This window comes from Oncorhynchus tshawytscha, linkage group LG07, assembly GCF_018296145.1.
Source record: "Oncorhynchus tshawytscha isolate Ot180627B linkage group LG07, Otsh_v2.0, whole genome shotgun sequence".
Lineage (NCBI taxonomy): Eukaryota > Metazoa > Chordata > Actinopteri > Salmoniformes > Salmonidae > Oncorhynchus > Oncorhynchus tshawytscha.
Window position 1 is genome coordinate 32,398,992 of NC_056435.1, and position 20,362 is coordinate 32,419,353.

The 20,362-nt window shown below is 44.6% G+C and overlaps 1 protein-coding gene across 4 annotated transcripts in view; it reads right to left on the reverse strand.

Moving 5' to 3' along the window:
* LOC112254386 (protein NDRG3) overlaps window positions 1-20,362 on the reverse strand; it is a 57,438-nt gene that overhangs the window by 1,945 nt on the left and 35,131 nt on the right. Inside the window, exons 1-13 of one of the 4 annotated variants that reach the window (XM_024426916.2) lie at window positions 13,247-13,608; window positions 8,949-9,054; window positions 8,266-8,449; window positions 8,103-8,163; window positions 7,245-7,331; window positions 2,808-2,864; window positions 2,538-2,641; window positions 2,351-2,416; window positions 2,202-2,253; window positions 1,993-2,040; window positions 1,859-1,894; window positions 1,703-1,754; window positions 1-39 (exon numbers count right to left, since the gene is read on the reverse strand). In XM_024426916.2, coding sequence (XP_024282684.1) covers window positions 1-39; window positions 1,703-1,754; window positions 1,859-1,894; window positions 1,993-2,040; window positions 2,202-2,253; window positions 2,351-2,416; window positions 2,538-2,641; window positions 2,808-2,864; window positions 7,245-7,331; window positions 8,103-8,163; window positions 8,266-8,449; window positions 8,949-9,054; window positions 13,247-13,297 — 943 coding nt within the window. In that variant the 5' untranslated portion in view covers window positions 13,298-13,608. Of the gene's footprint in view, window positions 40-1,258; window positions 1,285-1,702; window positions 1,755-1,858; window positions 1,895-1,992; window positions 2,041-2,201; window positions 2,254-2,350; window positions 2,417-2,537; window positions 2,642-2,807; window positions 2,865-7,244; window positions 7,332-8,102; window positions 8,164-8,265; window positions 8,450-8,948; window positions 9,055-13,246; window positions 13,609-20,362 lie in introns of those variants that run through there. The other 3 variants (XM_024426914.2, XM_042324303.1, XM_024426915.2) reach the window with 3 other exon arrangements.

Genomic DNA, 20,362 nt, shown 5'->3' on the forward strand with positions numbered 1-20,362 from the left:
CTGATTCGTTGCTCAGGTGACTGAGAAGAATGTAGGGAACTGTTAGCATTGATGGAGTTGAGGAAAGGATTGAAAAAAGAAGAAAGGAGAACGTATTGGACGGGAATAAGGTTTATGAAGGTTGAGGTAATAAATAGAAGTCATTTTGAAGGAAATGACAACTGCTGTATACCCCCTTATGTCATTGCATAGAGTCATGGCAAAGAGTCCATACCCTATCGGGAAAAAAAAGAATTTATTTCATAATGGGAAGATTTATTTTCATTCAGCCACACTTCATAATAGGAGGATATTCTTGCAGCCTCTCCAACAAAGTTGCTGTAATTTAAAATGGTTTGAAGTAGCTAGTTACATCAACAACTGTGTCAACTGATCTGTCTTTTTAATACAAGCCTAAAATGTGATACCATTTCTTTCAATGTGTGTCAGGTGATTTGAGCTATTTCACTACTTAGTTTTAGGATTATTAAGATAACTTACGAATTTATATTTGATATTATGTGCTTATTCCTGTGCATCTATGTCTCTGCAACGCTCTCGCTGTCGAAGAAAACAGACCTGAAACGTCAAACTATGCTGCTTCAAACTAACCTCGCTTCGCTGACGTTTCGGCCTCTGCGTGCAGTAGAACATATCTCATAGATGACTATGAGAAGAGGCTTTAATCAACTCTAATCTGACAGTGAAATGTCCTAATCTAATCATCAATCAAATGTTTTTATAAAGCCCTTTCACATCAGCAGATGTCACAAAATGCTTCTACAGAAACTCAGCCTAAAACCCCAAACAGCAAGCAATGCAGATGCAGAAGCACAACGGCTAGGAAAAACTCCCTAGAAAGGCGGGAACCTAGGAAGAAACCTAGAGAGGAACCAGGCTCTGAGGGGTGGCCAGTCCTCTTCTGGCTGTGCCTCTGCAGGGAGTGACTCTGTGCTGCATGGCCTTTACCTCCACTCTACAATTCTCCTCTCACACAGTGACACCTGGGGCTGCATGCAACACTCCCACTGAGGAGGACTGGGGGAGGAAACAGAAGAGCCTAGTACCATAGAAATGCTGTGCTGGTGAAAGGTGAGAGGTGAAAACAGAGAAGCCTTTGCTTTGTGTCACAGGAAGATCTGCATCTTAAACAATTTGGTTAGAAAACAAAAACACACAAGGCAAGAGAGTCTCTCCCACGCAGAATTGAACAGGAAGTCAATTGCTGTTCAGAACATCTTTGTTGCTCGTCATTCATGCTACAAGCACTGTTTCTCACCTACTAAGAACTGAGGCTAGTCAACACTGCAAAGATGAAAGAGGAAATGACGTTAGCTGTGAGGCGTGAGGAGCGGCCTCCTCCGTGACCAGTGTGACAAAAAGAGGGTCCTTTCAGACACAACTGGCTGCACTCCAAACCCAGGAGGGGGTCTGGCAAAGGCTCATGGGAAACTGTGATGAAAACAATACTCATTTCAGCAACAGTTGTTATTTTGCTCACGTCAACAGGAAATACGTTCAGAACACATATGTTAACCACAAAGACGTACAACAGCTTGTTAGTGGATAATCAATACTCAAGAGTCAAATTCCAAGGTAAGCAAACAGTTACCAGTGGCCAGAGACAAGTGGCCAGAGACATTATTTATGTTTTAAGTATGCTAGAAAGGAGTGGTTATTGAGATCACACATTTATAAAGAAAAGTAAGAGTTGTGTACTTACTATAACCCATACCCTGAACAAAGTACTTGAAGGCCTCTGCCAGTTTCCCAGGCTATTGAGGAGACGACAGTAAGTTAGTCATCAATGTAAATAAAAAATGACATGAAAAACACACACAAGGACATAATAACAGCATTTCAGAAGCTCAAACCTCACCTGCACAACCTGAGGCAAGCCTCCACAATCAGCCATCTACAGAGAGAGAGAGAACCTTTGAGTCACTACACATGCAATAGCTTAGCATCAAATTTTTATGCATGACACACACAGGATGTCCTGCTTCACCTCACCTTAAACAGTGTAGTCTTCGTTGGATTTAACCTGGAATTGCACTCCACCTGAAACAAGGTTAAAGAGTGTTAGTGGACAAAACTTAATCACATAAAGGAACTGATTTTCAACATTTAGTTCCATCATCCTACTATATATACACACAAGCATGTAGAAGCGAACGATACATAGTCAGAAGCTAAACAACAACCACCTTTAACTAACTCACCACTGCCTCCACTGCAGGAGATGTGTCTCCAACCACCAACAGAGAAGGGCACCTGGAGGAGAAGAGAATAGTTTCCATAAGCACTGAGTTACAACAGGTCCGCTTGAGCATACTGTTGAAAACACGTCAGTTCAAACTTTCAAACTCACGTCAGTGTGTTCACTGTCTCCTCATTCAGACCAATGACGGGCCTCTCGATTTCCAGATCCCGACGACTGTCATTGAAAAAAAAGAGAAAAAAAGGTTAAAGCCACACTTAGTAAGTCAGTAGTAAAGTCAACGAGTACCTTGGGCAGGAGTGGATCCCTGCCCCATCTCCACTCCTGCCTAGCGTACCCGTTGTAGGAGGCACAGAAGAGGGCCAGGTTGTCCTGATTGATGTCCTGGGCGATGTGAAGACGGTAGGTCTGGATCAGCTCTTGGTTGTCTGTTAGCTCATCCTAGAGGAACACACAAGGCATCAGTATGGCTATGTGTGTGGATGGTATCATGACGTCATCTTCTATCACTTTTATATAAAAATATTTCAAACCAGGTTCGTTTTTTGAATATTATCAAAGGTGAACGGAACTCAAAGATGGGCAGATGCCAACCCATCATACTCACAGTGCTGAAGTGGTGAGCCATCACTGTGTCCACGATGTTACTGGTCCATCCAGAGAGCTGAAGAGAAAAAAAAACAGGACAATGTCTAAGTAATACATAGCTAGGACTGTGGCAGTCAAGACATTTTGTCAGACGGTTATTGTCATGCAAAAAAGTCTGCCGGTCTCACGGTAATTAACCGTTAATTAACATAAACATTTAGCATGTACTACCTGTACTACCTGTTCACCCACGACTGCATGGCTCCAACACCATCATTAAGTTTTCTGACGACACAACAGTGGTAGGCCTGATCACCGACAATGATGAGACAGCTTATAGTGAGGAGGTCAGAGACCTGGCAGTGTGGTGCCAGGACAACAACTTCTCACTCAATGTGAATAAGACAAAGGAGCTGATTGTGGACTACAGGAAAAGGCGGGCCGAACAGGCATTAACATCGACGGGGCTGTAGTGGAGCGGGTCGAGTTTCAAGTTCCTTTGTGTCCACATCACCAACAAACTATCATGGTCCAAACATACCAAGACAGTTGTGAAGAGGGCACAATAACACCTTTCCCCCCTCAGGAGACTGAAAAGATTTGGCATGGGTCGCCAGATCCTCAAAAAGTTCTACAGCTGCACCATTGAGAGCATCCTGGCCGGTTGCATCACTGCCTGGTATGGCAACTGCTCAGCATCCGACCGTAAGGCACTACAGAGGGTAGTGCGTACAGCCAAGTACATCACTGGGGCCAAGCTTCCTGACATCCAGGACCTATATACTAGGCGGTGTCAAAAACTTGTTAAAGATCCAGTCACTCAAGTCATAGACTGTTCTCTCTGCCACCGCACGGCAAGTGTGGGATCAAAAGGCTCCTTAACAGCTTCTACCCCCAAGCCATATGACTGCTGAACAATTAATAAAATTGACACCCCCCCCCATGTGTTTTTTTACACTGCTGCTACTCGCTGTTTGTTATCTATGCAGCATAGTCACTTCACCCCTACCTACATGTACAAATGACCTCAACTAACCTGTACCCCCGCACATTGACTCGGTACCGGTACCCCCTGTATATAGCCTTGTTATTGTTATTGCGTTACTTTTAATAATTTTTTACTTTATTTTATTTGGTAAATATTTTCTTAACTCTTTCTTGAACTGCACTGTTGGTTAAGGGCTTGTAAGTAAGCATTTCACGGTAAGTTATACCTGTTGTATTTGGCGCAGATGACAACTAAAGTTTGATTTGATTTAACTTTGTTACTGTACCCAAGAAAGCAAGGGTAACTGAACTCAATGACTATCACCCCGTAGCACTCACTTGTCATCATGAAGTGCTTTCAGAGGCTAGTTAAGGATCATGTCAGCTCTACCTTACCTGACACCCTAGAGCCACTTCAAATTGCATACTGCCCCAATAGACCCAGAGACAATGCAATCGCCATCACACTGCACATTGGCCTATTCCATCTGTACAAGAGGAATACCAATGTAAGAATGCTGTTCATTGAATACAGCTCAGCCTTCAACACCATAGAACCCTCCAAGCTCATCATTAAGCTTGAGGCCCTGGGTCTCAACCCCGCCCTGTGCAATTGGGTCCTGGACTTTCTGACGGGCCGCCCCCAGGTGATGAAGGTAGGAAAAAACATCTCCACCTCGCTGATCCTCAACACTGGGGCCCCACAAGGGTGCGTGCTCAACCCCCTCCTGTACTCCAGGTTCACCCATGAGTGAGAGGCAACGCAGGTCTCCAACTCAATCATAAGTTTGCAGTTGACACAACAGTAGTAGGCCTGATTACCAACAATGACGAGGCAGCCTACAGTGATGAGGTGAGGGCCCTGGCGACGTGGTCCCAGGAAAATAACCTCTCCATCAATGTCAACAAAATGAAGCACGCTCCTATCCACATCGATGGGACAGCAGTGGAGAAGGTGAAAAGCTTCAAGTTCCTCGGCATACACATTTTCTGGGGCGGCAGGGTAGCCTAGTGGTTAGAGCATTGGACTAATAACCAGAAGGTTACAAGGCAGTTAACCCACTGTTCCTAAGCAGTCATTGAAAATAAGAATTTGTTCTTAACTGACTTGCATGGTTAAATAAAGGTAAAAAATAAAAAATAAATAAAAATGACTGACAATCTGAAATGGTCCATCCGCGCAACAGCGCCTCTTCAACCTCAGTAGGATGAAGAAATTTGGTTTGGCCCCTAAGACCCTCACAGACTTTTACAGATGCACAATTGAGAGCATCCTGTCAGGCTGTGCCCCGCAACCGCAGGGCTCTCCAGAGGGTGGTGCAGTCTGCACAACGCACCACCGGGGGCAAACTGTCTGCCCTCCAGGACACCTTCAGCACCTGATGTCACAGGAAGGCCAAAAAGATCATCAAGGACAACAACCACCCGAGCCACTGCCTGTTCACCCCACTACCATCCAGAAGGCAAGGTCAGTACAGGTGCATCAAAGCTGGGACAGAGAGACTGGAAAACATCTTATATCTCAAGGCCATCAGACTGTTAAATAGCCATCACTAGCTGGCTACCACCCGGTTACTCAACTCTGCATCTTAGAGGCTGCTGCTCCATATACATAGACATGGAATCCCTGGTTGCTTTAATAATGGAACACTAGTCACTTTAATAATGTTTACATACTGCTTTACTCATTTCATATGTATATACTGTATTCTATTCCACTGTATTTTAGTCAATGCCACTCCGACATTGCTCGTCCTAATATTTAAACATTTCTTCATTTCATTCTTTTACTTTAGATTTGTGTGTATTGTTGTGCATTGTTCGATACTACTGCACTGTTGGAGCTAGGAACACAAGCATTTTGCTCCACCCTGCTAAATATGTGTATTTGATTTGATTTGATGCCAAATCATATATTTGTATGATTTTATAGTAAGAAGTATATGACTTTTTCTTTTTCACCTTTATTTAACCAGGCAAATCAGTTAAGAACAAATTCTTATTTTCAATGACGGCTTCGGAACAGTGGGTTAACTGCCTTGCAACCTTCCGGTTACTAGTCCAATGCTCTACTTAAATAGAAAGGATATTTTTCCCATTCTAGAGCGAAGCTGCTTTGTTTGAGCGTAAAAGTGATAATTTGAAACAGGCCCTATATGCTAGATTTAGAGCTATGTGGCAACTTTAGTTGTGAGTGATACAAACCTTAGAATGTCTTAGAAATCAAAACATGTATTGGGTGTATGATGCGACTATAGGCTATTGATGATTTGAGAAAGCTTGCTCTCTGTTCCTTGCCTCAGGCTGCACAGCTGTTCTCCCATCAAGTGATCATATTTTTACCCATCAAAAAATGTGTAATCTGTATGCACTCGAATAGCGAATGAAGGCTGTGCGATTTTCCGGAGGTCTGTTTTCAATGATTCCGGATAGGCTACTTCTATTTTATAGCGGAGCTGTGCTTAATATGAGCATCTGAGAAACAAATACACTTATTTCATTCCACGCATCAACTACTGTTTGAGAAGAATGCTTTCACTGCGCGACAGGTGATATTCCGCCTAAACTCTGAATGCCATGGGCTCTCCAACCCTGTTCCTGCACCTACCAAGTGCTTAATTTCGGAAACCAAGTGAAATCTGATTACTCAAATTTGTTTAATTTTGGAGTAGAGGCTAGAGCATTTATGTTTTTCTGCCATGGGTAATATGTGATACGCTATGTATTGTATAATGGCACAATCATCATTTTTATTACGTTTATTTATTTTTTCAGGCTTGGCCTCATTAGCCTATGAGTATGCATAAGCTTTACTATTTGAAGGAATCACTGTCAATTTAGTTGCATAAGGCTTTGAAACAACATCCACAACAACCATGTTTTCCACTTAGTTTCAACCTGCCGTTGAACTTCTTTCTTCAAATTGATCAGTAAGGTGAGTTTTAAAAGCATGATACTGTTTTGATGATAAGTGGCTGATGTGATTTTCAACCTGATGGTCGTTAGCGAGTTGGGTACTACCAAAACATGTCCAGAGTGCATAAAAGGAGATTATCTCAAGAGAACTAGGGGGCTCTCGAGTGGCACAGCGGTCTAAGGCACAGCATCTCAGTGCTAGAGGCGTCACTAAAGACCCTGGTTCGATCCCGGGCTATATCACACCTGGCTCGGGAGTCCCAGGTCGGGAGTCCCATCGGGTGGCGCACAATTGGCCCCGCGTCGTCCGGGTTAGGGGAGGATTTGGCTGGGGTAGGTAGTCATTGTAAAATAATAATTTCTTCTTAACTGACTTGCCTAGTTAAATAAAGGTTAAATAAATGTATATATTTTTTTTTAAACGGTCACATGGAATTTTACTGTCGTCATGACTCATGACTGCCGGTGTGACGGTAATATGGTCACTTCTAGGAGATCAAATGATCTATGTCTTGGTCTGTAAATACAGGTGATTGGTTTGAGGACTACTGACCTTGGAGGCAGCCCAGTCGATCCATCCCTCGGCACACGGATCAACGTTGATCAGAACCAGGCCCTCTACCAGAGTAGGGTTGTTCAGCTGCAGGCGAGAGGAACAACATATCAGACCCCAACACGAGGTGAAGCAGCATAGCATCATTCCAGTCTTCATACTTAGTATATTAAGAAAGGAATGAAGATGATGAACATCTCAGGGAGATGTGGTCATTGGCGTTAAAACTGCATTCAGAATGCTACAAACATTTGTCATTTTCAAGAAAGGCCAGATGTATCAGAGGCGGCTGAGATGCTGGTTACCCGAAACGACATGTTAACATCAAATGCAACGACAGTTGTTACCAATCTAGCTACCTTGATTCCATTTCACTCCAACCCCTAACTGGTGGAATTTGAAAATAAATGTTGAGCAGACCCCCAGAGAAACATCAAACACTGTGATTCCTAAATCCTCCAGACTATATATATATATATATTTCACTCACTCACTCACTCACTCACTCACTCACTCACTCACTCACTCACTCACTCACTCACTCACTCACTCACTCACTCACTCACTCACTCACTCAGAGAATGCAGCAGAGCTAAAATAAGCCAGGCATTGAGCGCAGAAAGAAAAATAACACGAGAGATGGCGAGTGAATAGCAAGGTGATTCACCCCCCTCAGAATGGCACGGTTTATAATAGACAAGAGGACTGGTGAAACGCTGCTGTGTGAGTTGGGTGTTCAGACTGTAGAGGAAGCTGTAATAGTCCACACAGAGATGAACTGAGAGAGACAGGTGATTTCGGAAAAAAGAGAATAGACATTGGATGAGAGAGCTGTTGTCAAGTGTTAAGTAGACTTACTGCAAACCGGGATAGGATGTAGGCTCCTGCTCCCACGCCAATCCCAATCACACTGTTCACCCTGTGGACATCAGGAAATACATCACACTCAGCAACACCAACTTCCACTGGTTTATCCATCACAACCTGAACAAGCCAAGTGATCAATGTCCATGTCACTCACTTGAGCTGAGTCATAACCGAGGGCAGCATCTCAGACAGTTCGTCCATGGTCGGGTACTGGTACCCGGTAGGGAAGGGTGCTGCCGCCTCCTGCTGTCCGGGGGCGTCCACGTGAACCACAGCAAAGTGCTGCGTGATCTCTTGCATGTCCTCAAAGTTAAACAGCGTGTTGAAGCATGACTTATCTGCACAGAGAGGGGACCAAAAGGATAGTAATGCAAACCCATTCATTAGATATGAAGAATTAGAAACTGGGTGGTTCGAGCCCTGAATGCTGATTGGCTGATAGCCGTGCTACATCAGACCATATACCATAGGTACGACAAAACATTTATTTTACATCTTTAATTACGTTGGTAACCAGTTTATAATAGCAATAAGGCACCACTGGGGTTTGTGATATTTGCCAATATACCACGGCTAAGGGCTGTGTTCAGGCATTCCCTGATGCATCATGCCTAAGAACAGCTCTTAGCCGTGGTATATTGGCCATATACCACACCCCCACGTGCCTTATTGCTTAAGTAAACCTAGAAATAAGATACACAAGAATGGCACAAACCTATCATACATGAAACACAAATCCATGGCATAAACTTACAAGTAATACTTATAGAAGATATGTTACATGTTTATAAACACACTGTCTTAGATAATAGTATTACGGTTAATCTGCACACTCACGATTGAGGCCGATGTCATGGTAGGTGAGGATTACTGGCCGGTTGCCCTTGGGAATGCCCCTCATGGTCACATGGAGCACGCCATGCTGAGTCTCAATATCATGCTCCTGCAGCCAATCAGAAAGGAAAACAGACAGGTCAAGGCGTTGGTAGACAGATCTGAACAGTACGGAGGTAGTGAGGGAGCCACCGACATAGGGAGGGGCCAGACCGACATATGCCCAATTCCAAACGGACTCCTAGGCCCTTGAGGTCGAGGACATTTTCACCGTATTGTTGTTTTCTTATCTAATCTTTTTCAATCTACACCAAGTGCCCCAGGGTCTGTGTAGGGGGATCTGGAGTGGGTTGGATGTGGACATTTATGGATTCATATCCTAATTACAGCTTACTACATCATTCCTCAGATATGAGAATGACATAAAAAGCCAAACAAATTGACAATCCAATACTAAGTGAGTCCTTATGATTGAATGCATACAGACTATACAGCTTCCTGTCTCCTTTCCAGAGCCCTCCGATGGGACGAGGAGGAGCAGAGTGTGCACTGGGCAGAGGATCAGATGGTTCTCTTGGAGATTTTAAAATGCACTCCACCCCAAAGTATTACTGTGCAAAAATCCAGAGTCATCGCCTCCATTGAAAGCTGCCACTGAAGGGAGGACTAGCCCTCTTCTATTCAAATTCAGACTCAAACTGCCTTCATTTTTCTCCATGCCTCTCTCTGCACTAAATAGCTTCCTTTCTTAACAAGAGACTGAACCCTAAAATTACACAGAGACAGAGACTAGAGCCATCTATAAAATGCTGAATGATTTTTTACGATTCCAAGTCTGTGCATTAAGGTTTTCAGTGTAACCGAGTCAGTTAATAATCTGGTTGACCAGGGCAAATTAGGCCCAAAAATATGACAGCAATAAACTGCCATCTTTCTGAGCTTCATCACATATCATGACTTGAAACAGGAAGTGATGCAATACACCAAGGAAATAACAGCGTCATTCCCTGGTGTGCCTCCACACTTTCTAAAGACCGATCATGTACCTCTCTAAATTCGTGACAGCAGTATCTGCTGACGTCACACACCATACAAGGTCGGCATGACTTGGGACTGGGTATCTGAGCATGTTAGTGTATGAGTGTGAGCGAGTGTGTATAGGAGCATGAGGTCGTGGTGGTCACAGAGCTTGCCTAGTCTCAGGGCGCTTTGGTCATGCAATAATTAAGAGAGAGCGAAAGGAGCCTCCTCTGCTCAGAGGCAGGGCTGGGAACACTGCAGCAGGAACCATTTTAACATTTAAGAAATGAGAATGGTGGAATTCAAAGTTCCTCTGGAGGAAGTGAAGGTTCAACCTACCGGTCAAGGACAGGGCAGCGGTATCCCTGTCTAAGATCTCAACCAAACATACCAGCCATTTTCAATGCTTTAAAATTCACTATAGTCAGATTAAGACTTAATTTAAATGCACGGAGGCAGGTACATGCATTAATCAACAGCCAGGCGCCCAGAGTGGAGACAAAGACAAACACAGAACAGAAACATGGCGACACATGCAACAGAGATCAATGGAAAAGGGTTTTCCTCAGGTTACTGTCTTTAGTATTATATGTTGTCCATATCAAAGTATTATGAAAAAGAAGAGGACCCTTTAAACCGCTCTGCATTCAAAGAACGTATTTGAAGCTCACAGAAATGACACGATGGTCAAAGGATGAAGGCAGCAGGACCTGTTGTTATTAACAATGAAACACTCCCTTCTGTGTTGCTGCACGACCCGTTGTTATTAACAATGAAACACTCCCTTCTGTGTTGCTGCACGACCCGTTGTTATTAAGAATTAAACACTCCGTTCTGTGTTGCTGCAAAAGGAGAGTGTTTCAGGTTGAGAGAAGGACAGCAACAAGGACACCGTGAGTGAGATAAAAACGATTGTTCAAATAAATAGAGCACAAACAAACACACACACACAATCTGAGGCTGCTGATGGAGTGAGAAGAAGAAGAGGCAGAATGATAGAACAGAAGAGAGAATATAAGTTGAGCATGAAAGAGCGATTAAAGATGGATAAAAGGATGACAGAGGAGAGGAGACCCAATGATGAAAAACAAACACAAGGGAGTGGCTTTCTTGGCATAAAGGAAGAAAATGGTTCATCATAAACACCATGATCCGAACAAGGCCCCAGATTCAGTCATCTAGCTTAGAGCCTTGTCTTTGGGTTGTATTGATGTAGGAGTAAGCCATGCATGCGGTCTGTTTTCCTTAATCTTTCTCTCTTTACACACACACACACACACACACACACCGCAGTTGAGCCTCAGACGCAAACAGAACTGGGGCGGGGCTGCTGGCCTGAAGAGGGAGGGGGAAGAGGAGTGAGCACTGCAATGGCTGCACCCTTTCATCCTTTACCAAAGTGAAACTATGCTTCTTTAATGGGGGTTTCGACAAAATTCATAGAATGTGGAGGAGAATGTTAATGTGGGGTTTGGATTTGTGTATCGTCAAAGACGGCTGATAATGATCTATAACAAATGGAGGGCTAAGGACAGAGAGGTGCCCTGCAGAGACACCCAGAGGAATCTGCCAAAGATGGAAACAAAGTCACACAGAGAAGGAAAAGAGAGAACAAGGAGAGGATAGAGAGGGTGAGGGAGGAGGAGAGGTTAGAGAGGGTGAGGGAGGAGGAGGAGAGGATAGAGAGGGTGAGGAAGGAGGAGGAGAGGATAGAGAGGGTGAGGAAGGAGGAGAGGATAGAGAGGGTGAGGAAGGAGGAGAGGATAGAGAAGGTGAGGGAGGAGGAGGAGGAGAGGATAGAGAGGGTGAGGGAGGAGGAGGAGAGGATAGAGAGGGTGATGGAGGAGGAGGAGAGGATAGAGAAGGTGAGGGGGGAGGAGGAGGAGAGGATAGAGAGGGTGAGGGAGGAGGAGGAGAGGATAGAGAGGGTGAGGGAGGAGGAGGAGAGGATAGAGAGGGTGAGGAAGGAGGAGGAGAGGATAGAGAGGGTGATGGAGGAGGAGGAGAGGATAGAGAAGGTGAGGGAGGAGGAGGAGGAGAGGATAGAGAGGGTGAGGGAGGAGGAGGAGAGGATAGAGAGGGTGAGGGAGGAGGAGGAGAGGATAGAGAGGGTGAGGGAGGAGGAGGAGAGGATAGAGAGGGTGAGGGAGGAGGAGGAGAGGATAGAGAGGTTGAGGGAGGAGGAGGAGAGGATAGAGAGGGTGAGGGAGGAGGAGGAGAGGATAGAGAGGGTGAGGGAAGAGGAGGAGAGGTTAGAGAGGGTGAGGGAAGAGGAGGAGAGGATAGAGAGGGTGAGGAGGAGGAGAGGATAGAGAGGGTGAGGGAGGAGGAGGAGATGATAGAGAGGGTGAGGGAGGAGGAGGAGATGATAGAGAGGGTGAGGGAGGAGGAGAGGATAGAGAGGGTGAGGGAGGAGGAGGAGATGATAGAGAGGGTGAGGGAGGAGGAGGAGATGATAGAGAGGGTGAGGGAGGAGGAGATGATAGAGAGGGTGAGGGAGGAGGAGATTATAGAGAGGCTGAGGGAGGAGAGGATACACACACACACACACCTGCCTATGTCTTGGGGTTTAAAAAAAAACATTTAGCCGGTAAAAGGTCCTCGTATGATATTTTTCAGACTTCAACAAATCTGTCATTGTTATGTGGGTGAAAGATCAGTTCCTGGTCCCTGTCAGACTGTTGCAGTTCACACACATGGATCACAAGGCCTGTCTAGCTGGTCTCGGTCACCACTGATATGTACAGAGAAAACAGCTATTTTCTCTCCACGATCTGGCAAACACAGACACAGAAATGCAGTACATCCAGAGACGTGCACACACAGACAGATACATACGCATACCCTCCCGCCTATCCTCCCGCCTACCATGCTGTATGCTGAGACTCCTGAGCACTTAATACACATGCATATTTCATGGCATCACATTAAAATGTACCAACACAAAAGAAGACATTCATAAGTCTATGTTGACAACACACACACACACACAAACTGCACTTCCCCGCAAACGAATACACACACCGTCTCAACAGTAAGTGCACGCAAACAAGACAAATCTAGTGTTCTCCTGCAGACAAACGTCCGCCCACGCAAATGCCTCTCTGCACACTGAAACGTCTCAGCTGCTTAGCCGTCTGTCTGGGGAGGCAGTTAGGCAGACAGGCAGGTGTGCTGCCAACCAGCCAGGGAGTCCTGCCCGGTCCAGCCCCTCCCAGAGAGCCAGGGGCTCAGCACCCTGAATCTAAACCCAGCGAGGTGTGTCAGTTAGACGCACTCACCACTGCATTCCCAGAGCATGCGATCTGGTCCAGGTCCAGAATGGCTGACATGTTTCCCACGCAGGAGAGGACTGTGTGCTGCTAGGAGGGAGGGAGAGAGGGAGGCAGCTCAGGGTGGAGAGAGAGAGAGCAAGAGAGAGAGAGAGAGAGAGAGAGAAAGAGAGGAGATAGAGACTCACTGCACAAGTTAGACCAGCAAGAGGGAAGGGAGAGAGCGAAAGACAGACAAAGACAAAAAGGAGTGAGAGAAAGAGTGAATATTTTGAAAGAGAGGGATGGAAAAGATGCAGAGGGACAGAGAGGAGGGAAGAGAGAGGAAAAGAGAGTGGGAGAAGGAGAGAGTGAGACTGCAGTTTGTGCTTGGTAAGCACAGCGCGTCTGTGCGGCCAAGGCTTTGTCCCGGTAATTCTAATTGGATTTCAGCAGGTCAGGTGGGTAGAAAGGGGTTGGGCTAGAGAACAGAGGAAAGGGGGCGGGGGATGGATGGGGAGTGGAGAGGGTGCTGGGGTGGAGACATGCAGCACTCTGACGTCACAGAGAGAGATAGAGGGGTGCTGAAAAAGGGAAGGGATGCTGACATTGACTACTGACCCCTTCCTTCCAGTGTATTCTGCATCAGCTCAGCAGCTGCGCTCTAAAGTCACTGTCTGATCCGGCTGAATTATCAGAGCATCACCTTGAGATGTCAGTTTATGGGCTGGAATTGGATTAAACACTACACTTGTCATCAATGAGCAACCAGGCTAATACATGATGACGAAATCCATTCTTCTTGTCGCAGAGTGTCAGACAGTGAGGGAAGAAGGTCTGCATTGAATATCAATATGAGCTCAGTCTTCCAATGCACCAATATGGTTTTGTAACAGCAGATTTTCCAGTAACTAAGACATTCAGTATATTGATTTTATTCACTAACAACCCAACAATCATGCGACCTGCTGTGACTCCAAGGTAATCCAATGCACCGTCACTGTGATGGGCTGCAAATGAGCACCTTGTGTCTAAGAGAGATTAACAAAACGGCTGTTACACTGTAATAACAATCCACGTTGCTCTATATCACTACTGTGAGTGTGTGTCTGTGTGTGTGAACCGTATGTCTTTACTTATTGAGCTTGATAACCTGTTGATTTGTCATGTTCTCTTCTCTATTACCTGCAGGAAGCAGCTGGCCCGGTGGGCGGAGTTTCCACCACGGGACCAATGGAACGTACATAGAATGTGTCGAGTGGGCGGAGCAGCACACTCACTGTGTGTTCTATTGGTCCTACTGTGTGAACTCCACCTACAGGGAGCGCCAGGCGAGCTGGGTGGAACGCACTACCTCGCGTCTCTACATGAATGATTCCCACTACTGCCCCACAGGGGGGTGCCACATACATATATACTGTACAAACACACGTTGACCGGTCTAATGGTGATGATGATGATGATGCGTGCATCTATGGAATAAATTACCCCACTAGGATATCAATATCTGCTCTCTCATGCACACAGGCACACAGCAGCGATGCACACGTCTTTTTTACTGATAAACACCACCATTTTTATTCAGGCATACATTTCTTACTACGGTCTGCTTTTGTCCAATTCCACAGTGTTTTAGAATGCAATCACGGAGACTCGGCGCGACTGTTTTGAAGTCTCTCAGGCACCACAGTGAGAGTGACAGTCATACTGCCACCTCTCCCTCCCTGTGAGTCATACAGACACTGTCGTCTCAGCACCAACCACCCCCTCCAAGGAGACAGACAGATGGTCGGACGCTCAGAGGAGAAAGTAGAGGACAGGGATAGTCACAGGGGACACTGATTTATTTCGTCGGCACTGTTTTCACCACAACTACATTTACCAACATCTGAATTCCATTTTAATATAAGCCTTTACATTTTTTTATATAACATAGGCAAGCCTTCTGTATTGTACATGCAGGGTTGGGGAGTAACTAATCAGAAATAAAAACGGTAACTGTAATCCATTACCAGCTAGAATATTGTAATCAGATTACAGATACCTTTGAAAAACTAGATGATTATTGAGGATTACATTTAAATTCAGAAAGGATGTTTACGAAAACAAAGTCTTGGACATTTCTCTGTTTTCTCAATGACATTCAAATCAGCATTGAAAAAAAGGCGCAAGTTTAAGTTTGTTCCACCTGAGCGAGTCTGACCACAAGTCAGAGACCACTATGATGACACACCAAATGTGTTTGATGGATTGAGGGAAAAGAGCAGGAATAGGCTTTTGTAGGCTACAGTCCAAGCTATGTCTTCCAATGGAGCGAAGGCTGTCGGCATCCAAAGATGATCCAACTTGAATAAACGCTTGGAGGAAAGGATGACAGCAGTGGTGTAGTCCACGGTGATATGGATAAAGAGAGAAAAGTGGGGCTTTTATTGCTCAATCTAATTCATGCAGATAAAAACAATAATAAATCCATAGTCCTAATGGACACATGCTCAGACTCACACACTTTTTGATTGACTTAAAGGGGCAATCTGTAGTTGCTACATCCATTTTTGGATTTATAAAATGTATATCCATTGATTCTTGAAGAATGTAACTTATGCCTCATGAGCTCAGTTCAACTGTCACACTAAAATATAAACTTGATTTTCTCCAATGTTTGTAAACATTGTAAATGTAAACAAACACTGTTTAGCCTCATAACATGGTTAAAATAATCATGTTGATATCATGGATGGTCAGTCCTTCCATCTATAGCTCTGTCTATTGAGTGCTGAAATTTTTCCAGGCCCATCTCTCAGCTTTTTACCAAAACAGAGGCGGGGCAACCGTTTTGTTATTGCTTCATCTGTGGATTTGCCCTTTAATCAGCTGCATATTATCAAGATATCACAGTGCCATCAACAAAAAGATTTAAAAAATAGGCCTATAGCAAATGCAGCATATGGCATTCATTTTTCACATGTAAATAGCCCTTTTCAGTCGTGCTCAAAGCATGCCATTCCATGAGCGCAGCATTTATTTTATACTCCAATCAATGAGCCCAATCAGTCCTCCATGACAACAAAATCATAAACAACAGAGTAGGGCTGGCTAATAATGCTCAGGAAAAAATGTTGGTTAATCTATACTCCCATATTTCCAAGTCCTATTCTTGAAGATCAAGGGGTATAACATTTATTGAAATGACTGGAATTCTGATATATCTTGACAATAAAAACCAAAGTCTAATTTAATCGTATTATTATATGTAGTAGAAAGTGATAGGTTAGAAGAAGCCTACATAACCAACCCATAAAGTAAAATGTAACATCCATATATGGCCAGCTATGTAAACTTTAACATTGATTTATCCTGCTGTAGATGTCATTCAATTGGTAAAATATATATTTTTGTCTTCTTCTAATGCTTCTTAAGGGGAAAGTCATCTAAAAGTAACTGAATGTAACCGGATTATGTTACTGAGTTTGGGTAATCCCAAAATAACTGATTACAATTTTGGGCAGGTAACTAGTAACTGATTACAATTGAGAAAGTAAACCTAACCAACACTGTGTACTGGCACATCACGCTAAAGATCTGCTCCGTACCATCAGACAGGCTTACAGCGCCATCTCCTGGGCTAAATGAGATCAGCAAAACACAGGGGGCCACAGCAATGACTTGCTATACCTTCGCCCACTGAAGGGGAAGAGAGAGGACAGTGCATTTCCTGGAGGAGGCCAAGGTCAAGCTGAAGTTATTGTCAGGTTCTTTACATTCATTCTAGTCTACACTGAAGAAAAAATAAATGCAACGTAAAGTGTTTGTCCCATGTTTCATGAGCTGAAATAAAATATCCAAGAAATGTTCCATATGCACAGAAAGCTTATTTCTCCAAGGTTTTATGCACACATTTGTTTACATCCCTGTTAGTGAGCATTCCTCCTTTGCCAAGATAATCCAATCACCTGACACGTTTGGCATATCAAGAAGCTGATTAAACAGTATGCTCATTACACAGGTGCACCTTGTGTTGGGGAGAATAAAAGCCCACTCTAAAATCTGCTTGTGAGGGGTGGCAGGTGGTTAGTGGTTAGAGCGTTGGGCCAGTAACCGAAAGGTTGCTGGATCAAATCCCCGAGCTGACAAGGTAAAAATCTGTCGTTCTGCCCCTGAGCAAGGCACTGTTCTCCAGGTGCCGTGGATGTTGATTAAGGCAGCTCCCGGCACCTCTCTGATTCAGAGGGGTTGGGTTAAATGCAGAAGACATATTTAAATTGAAGGAATTCAGTTGTACAACTGACTTGGTATCCCCCCTTTCCAATGTCATTTTAGAGAATTTGGTAGTGCGTCCAACCGGCCTGACAACCGCAGGCCATGTGTATGGTGTTGTCTGAGCAAGTGCTTTGCTGATGTCAACGTTGTGGCAGTGGGGTTATGGCACAAGCTACGGACAACAAACACAATTGCATTTTATCGATGGCAATTTGAATGCACAGAGATACCGTGACAAGATCCTGAGGCCCATTGTCGTGCCATTCATCTGCCGCCATCACCTTATGTTTCAACATGATAATGCACAGCCCCATGTCACAACGCTTTCTGTACACAATTCCTGGAAGTTGGAAATGTCCCAGTTCTACCATGGCCTGCATACCCACCAGACATCTCACCCATTGAGGTGTACGACAGCTGGAACACATGTACGAAAGCGTGTTCCAGTTCCCGCCTATATCCAGCAACTTCGCACAGCCATTGAAGAAGAATGGGACAACATTCCAAAGGTCACAATCAACAGCTGGATCAACTCTATGCAGAGGAGATGTGTCACGCTGCATGAGGCAAATGGTGGTCACACCAGATACTGACTGGTTGTCTGATCTAAGATCCTACCTGAATAGCATATGTTTATCGTCTAAGAGTTGTGTCCATGAATACTGGGCAGGGGACACAAGATGTGACCAGCAGATGCGCATCAGTATTTTCAGTCATGTGAAATCCATAGATTAGGGCCTAATGCATTTTTTCAATTGACTGATTTCCTTCTATGAACTGTAACGCAGTAAAAAAAAATGAAGAAGTTGTCACATGTTGCGTTTATATTTTTGCGCAGTATATTTACTGTACATAGGAGAACAATACTTTTTAAATGAATTAGGCCTACACCATTATCTTTGCAAGGAGAACTAAATTGTGATGTTGTAACAGAGCTAAGCATCCCATTACTCGTGCCTTCGTATTACTGCAGCTGCCAGAGCAGGTCTCCTGGGACTGCACTCATTTAGAATCACTTCACACATTTCCATTTTGAAAGCATAGCCATTTCTATCTCCATCATTTTGTTTCCGAATTCCCGCAACAGTGTAAATGTACATGTGTGAAGGGAGGGAGGGTGACACAGCTAGTGGATGCCTCCCTGTGATGTAAGACATGGGCAGCCTCCCTTCGGCCCAGTCTCCCCCATCCATCACGCACACACACACACACACTGGGTGATGACGTCACAGCTGTGCAGCAGTGGACCGACTAATGGGAGCTTCTGTAAAAATGACGCTGGCTAGATGTAAACACTGCAGGTTGTCTGTTGGATGTGGCAAAAGTGAAGACAATACTGTATGTCTGAATGTGTGTGTGAGTGACAAGGCCTATGTATATGCATGAAGGGTGGATGGGTGCACAGACAGGACCACCTGGAGAAGGAGAGCATGCACCAGCCCTGCTCCACTGAGCATGCTTACTCTCCTACCTGCAGTAGATACAGTGCATTTGGAAAGTATTCAGACCCCTTGACTTTCACATTTTGTTAAGTTACAGCCTTATACTAAAATTGATTAAATTGGGGGGGGCATCAAATTACACACAATATCCTATAATGACAAAGCAAAAACAGTAAAAAAATTGTTGTAAATATCACATTTGCATAAGTATTCAGACCCTTTAATCAGTACTTTGTTGAAGCACCTTTGGCAGCGATTACAGCCTCGAGTCTTCTTGGGTATGACGCTACAATCTTGGCACACCTGTATTTGGGGAGTTTCTCCCATTCTTCTCTGCAGATCCTCTCAAGCTCTGTCAGGTTGGATGGGGAGCATCGCTACACAGATATTTGGGGTCTCTTCAGAGATGCTCGATCGGGTTCAAGTCTGGGCTCTAGTTGAGCCACTCCTGCATCGTCTTGGCTGTGTGCTTAGGGTTATTGTCCTGTTGGAAGGTGAACCTTCACCCCAGTAAGGTGCTCTGGAGCAGGATTTCATCAAAGACGTCTGTACTTTTCTCTGTTAAACTTTTCCTTGATCCTGACTAGCCACCCAGTCCCTGCCACTGAAAAACATCCCCACAGCATGATGCCGCCACCACCATGCTTCACCGTAGGGATGGTGCAAGGTTTCCTCCAAAAATTATGCTTGGCATTCAGGCCAAAGAGTTCCATCTTGGTTTCATCAGACCAGAGAATCTTGTTTCTCATGGTCTGAGAGTCCTTTAGGTGCCTTTTGGCAAACGTCAAGTGGGGTGTCATGTGCTTTTTACTGAGAAATGGCTTCCATCTGGCCACTCTATCATAAAAGCCTGATTGGTGGATTGCTGCAGAGATGGTTGTCCTTCTGGAAGGTTCTCCCATCTCCACAGAGGAACTCTGGAGCTCTGTCAGAGTGATCATTGGGTTCTCGGTCACCTCCCTGTCCAAGACCCTTCTAGCCCAATTGCTCAGTTTGGTCTGGCGGCCAGTTCTAAGAAGATTCTTGGTGGTTCCAAACTTCTCCCATTTAAGAATGATGGAGGCCACTGTGTTCTTGGGACCTTCAATGCTGCAGATATTTTTTGGTACACTTCCCCATTTCTGTGCGTCGACACAACCCTGTCGTCTTGGAGCTCTACGGACAATTCCTTTTGACCTCATGGCTTGTTTTTTACTCTAACATGCGCTGTCAACTGTGGAACCTTATATAGACAGGTGTGTACCTTTCCAAATCATGTCCAATCATCAGTTGAATTTACCACAGATGGACTACAATCAAGTTGTAGAAACATATGGGGTATTGTGTGTAGATTGATGATACATTTAAAAAAAATGTTTTAGAATAAGGCTGTAACGTAACAAAACGTGGAAAAAGTCAAGGGGTCTGAATACTTTCCGAATGCACCAGGAGGTGATGCAGGGAACAG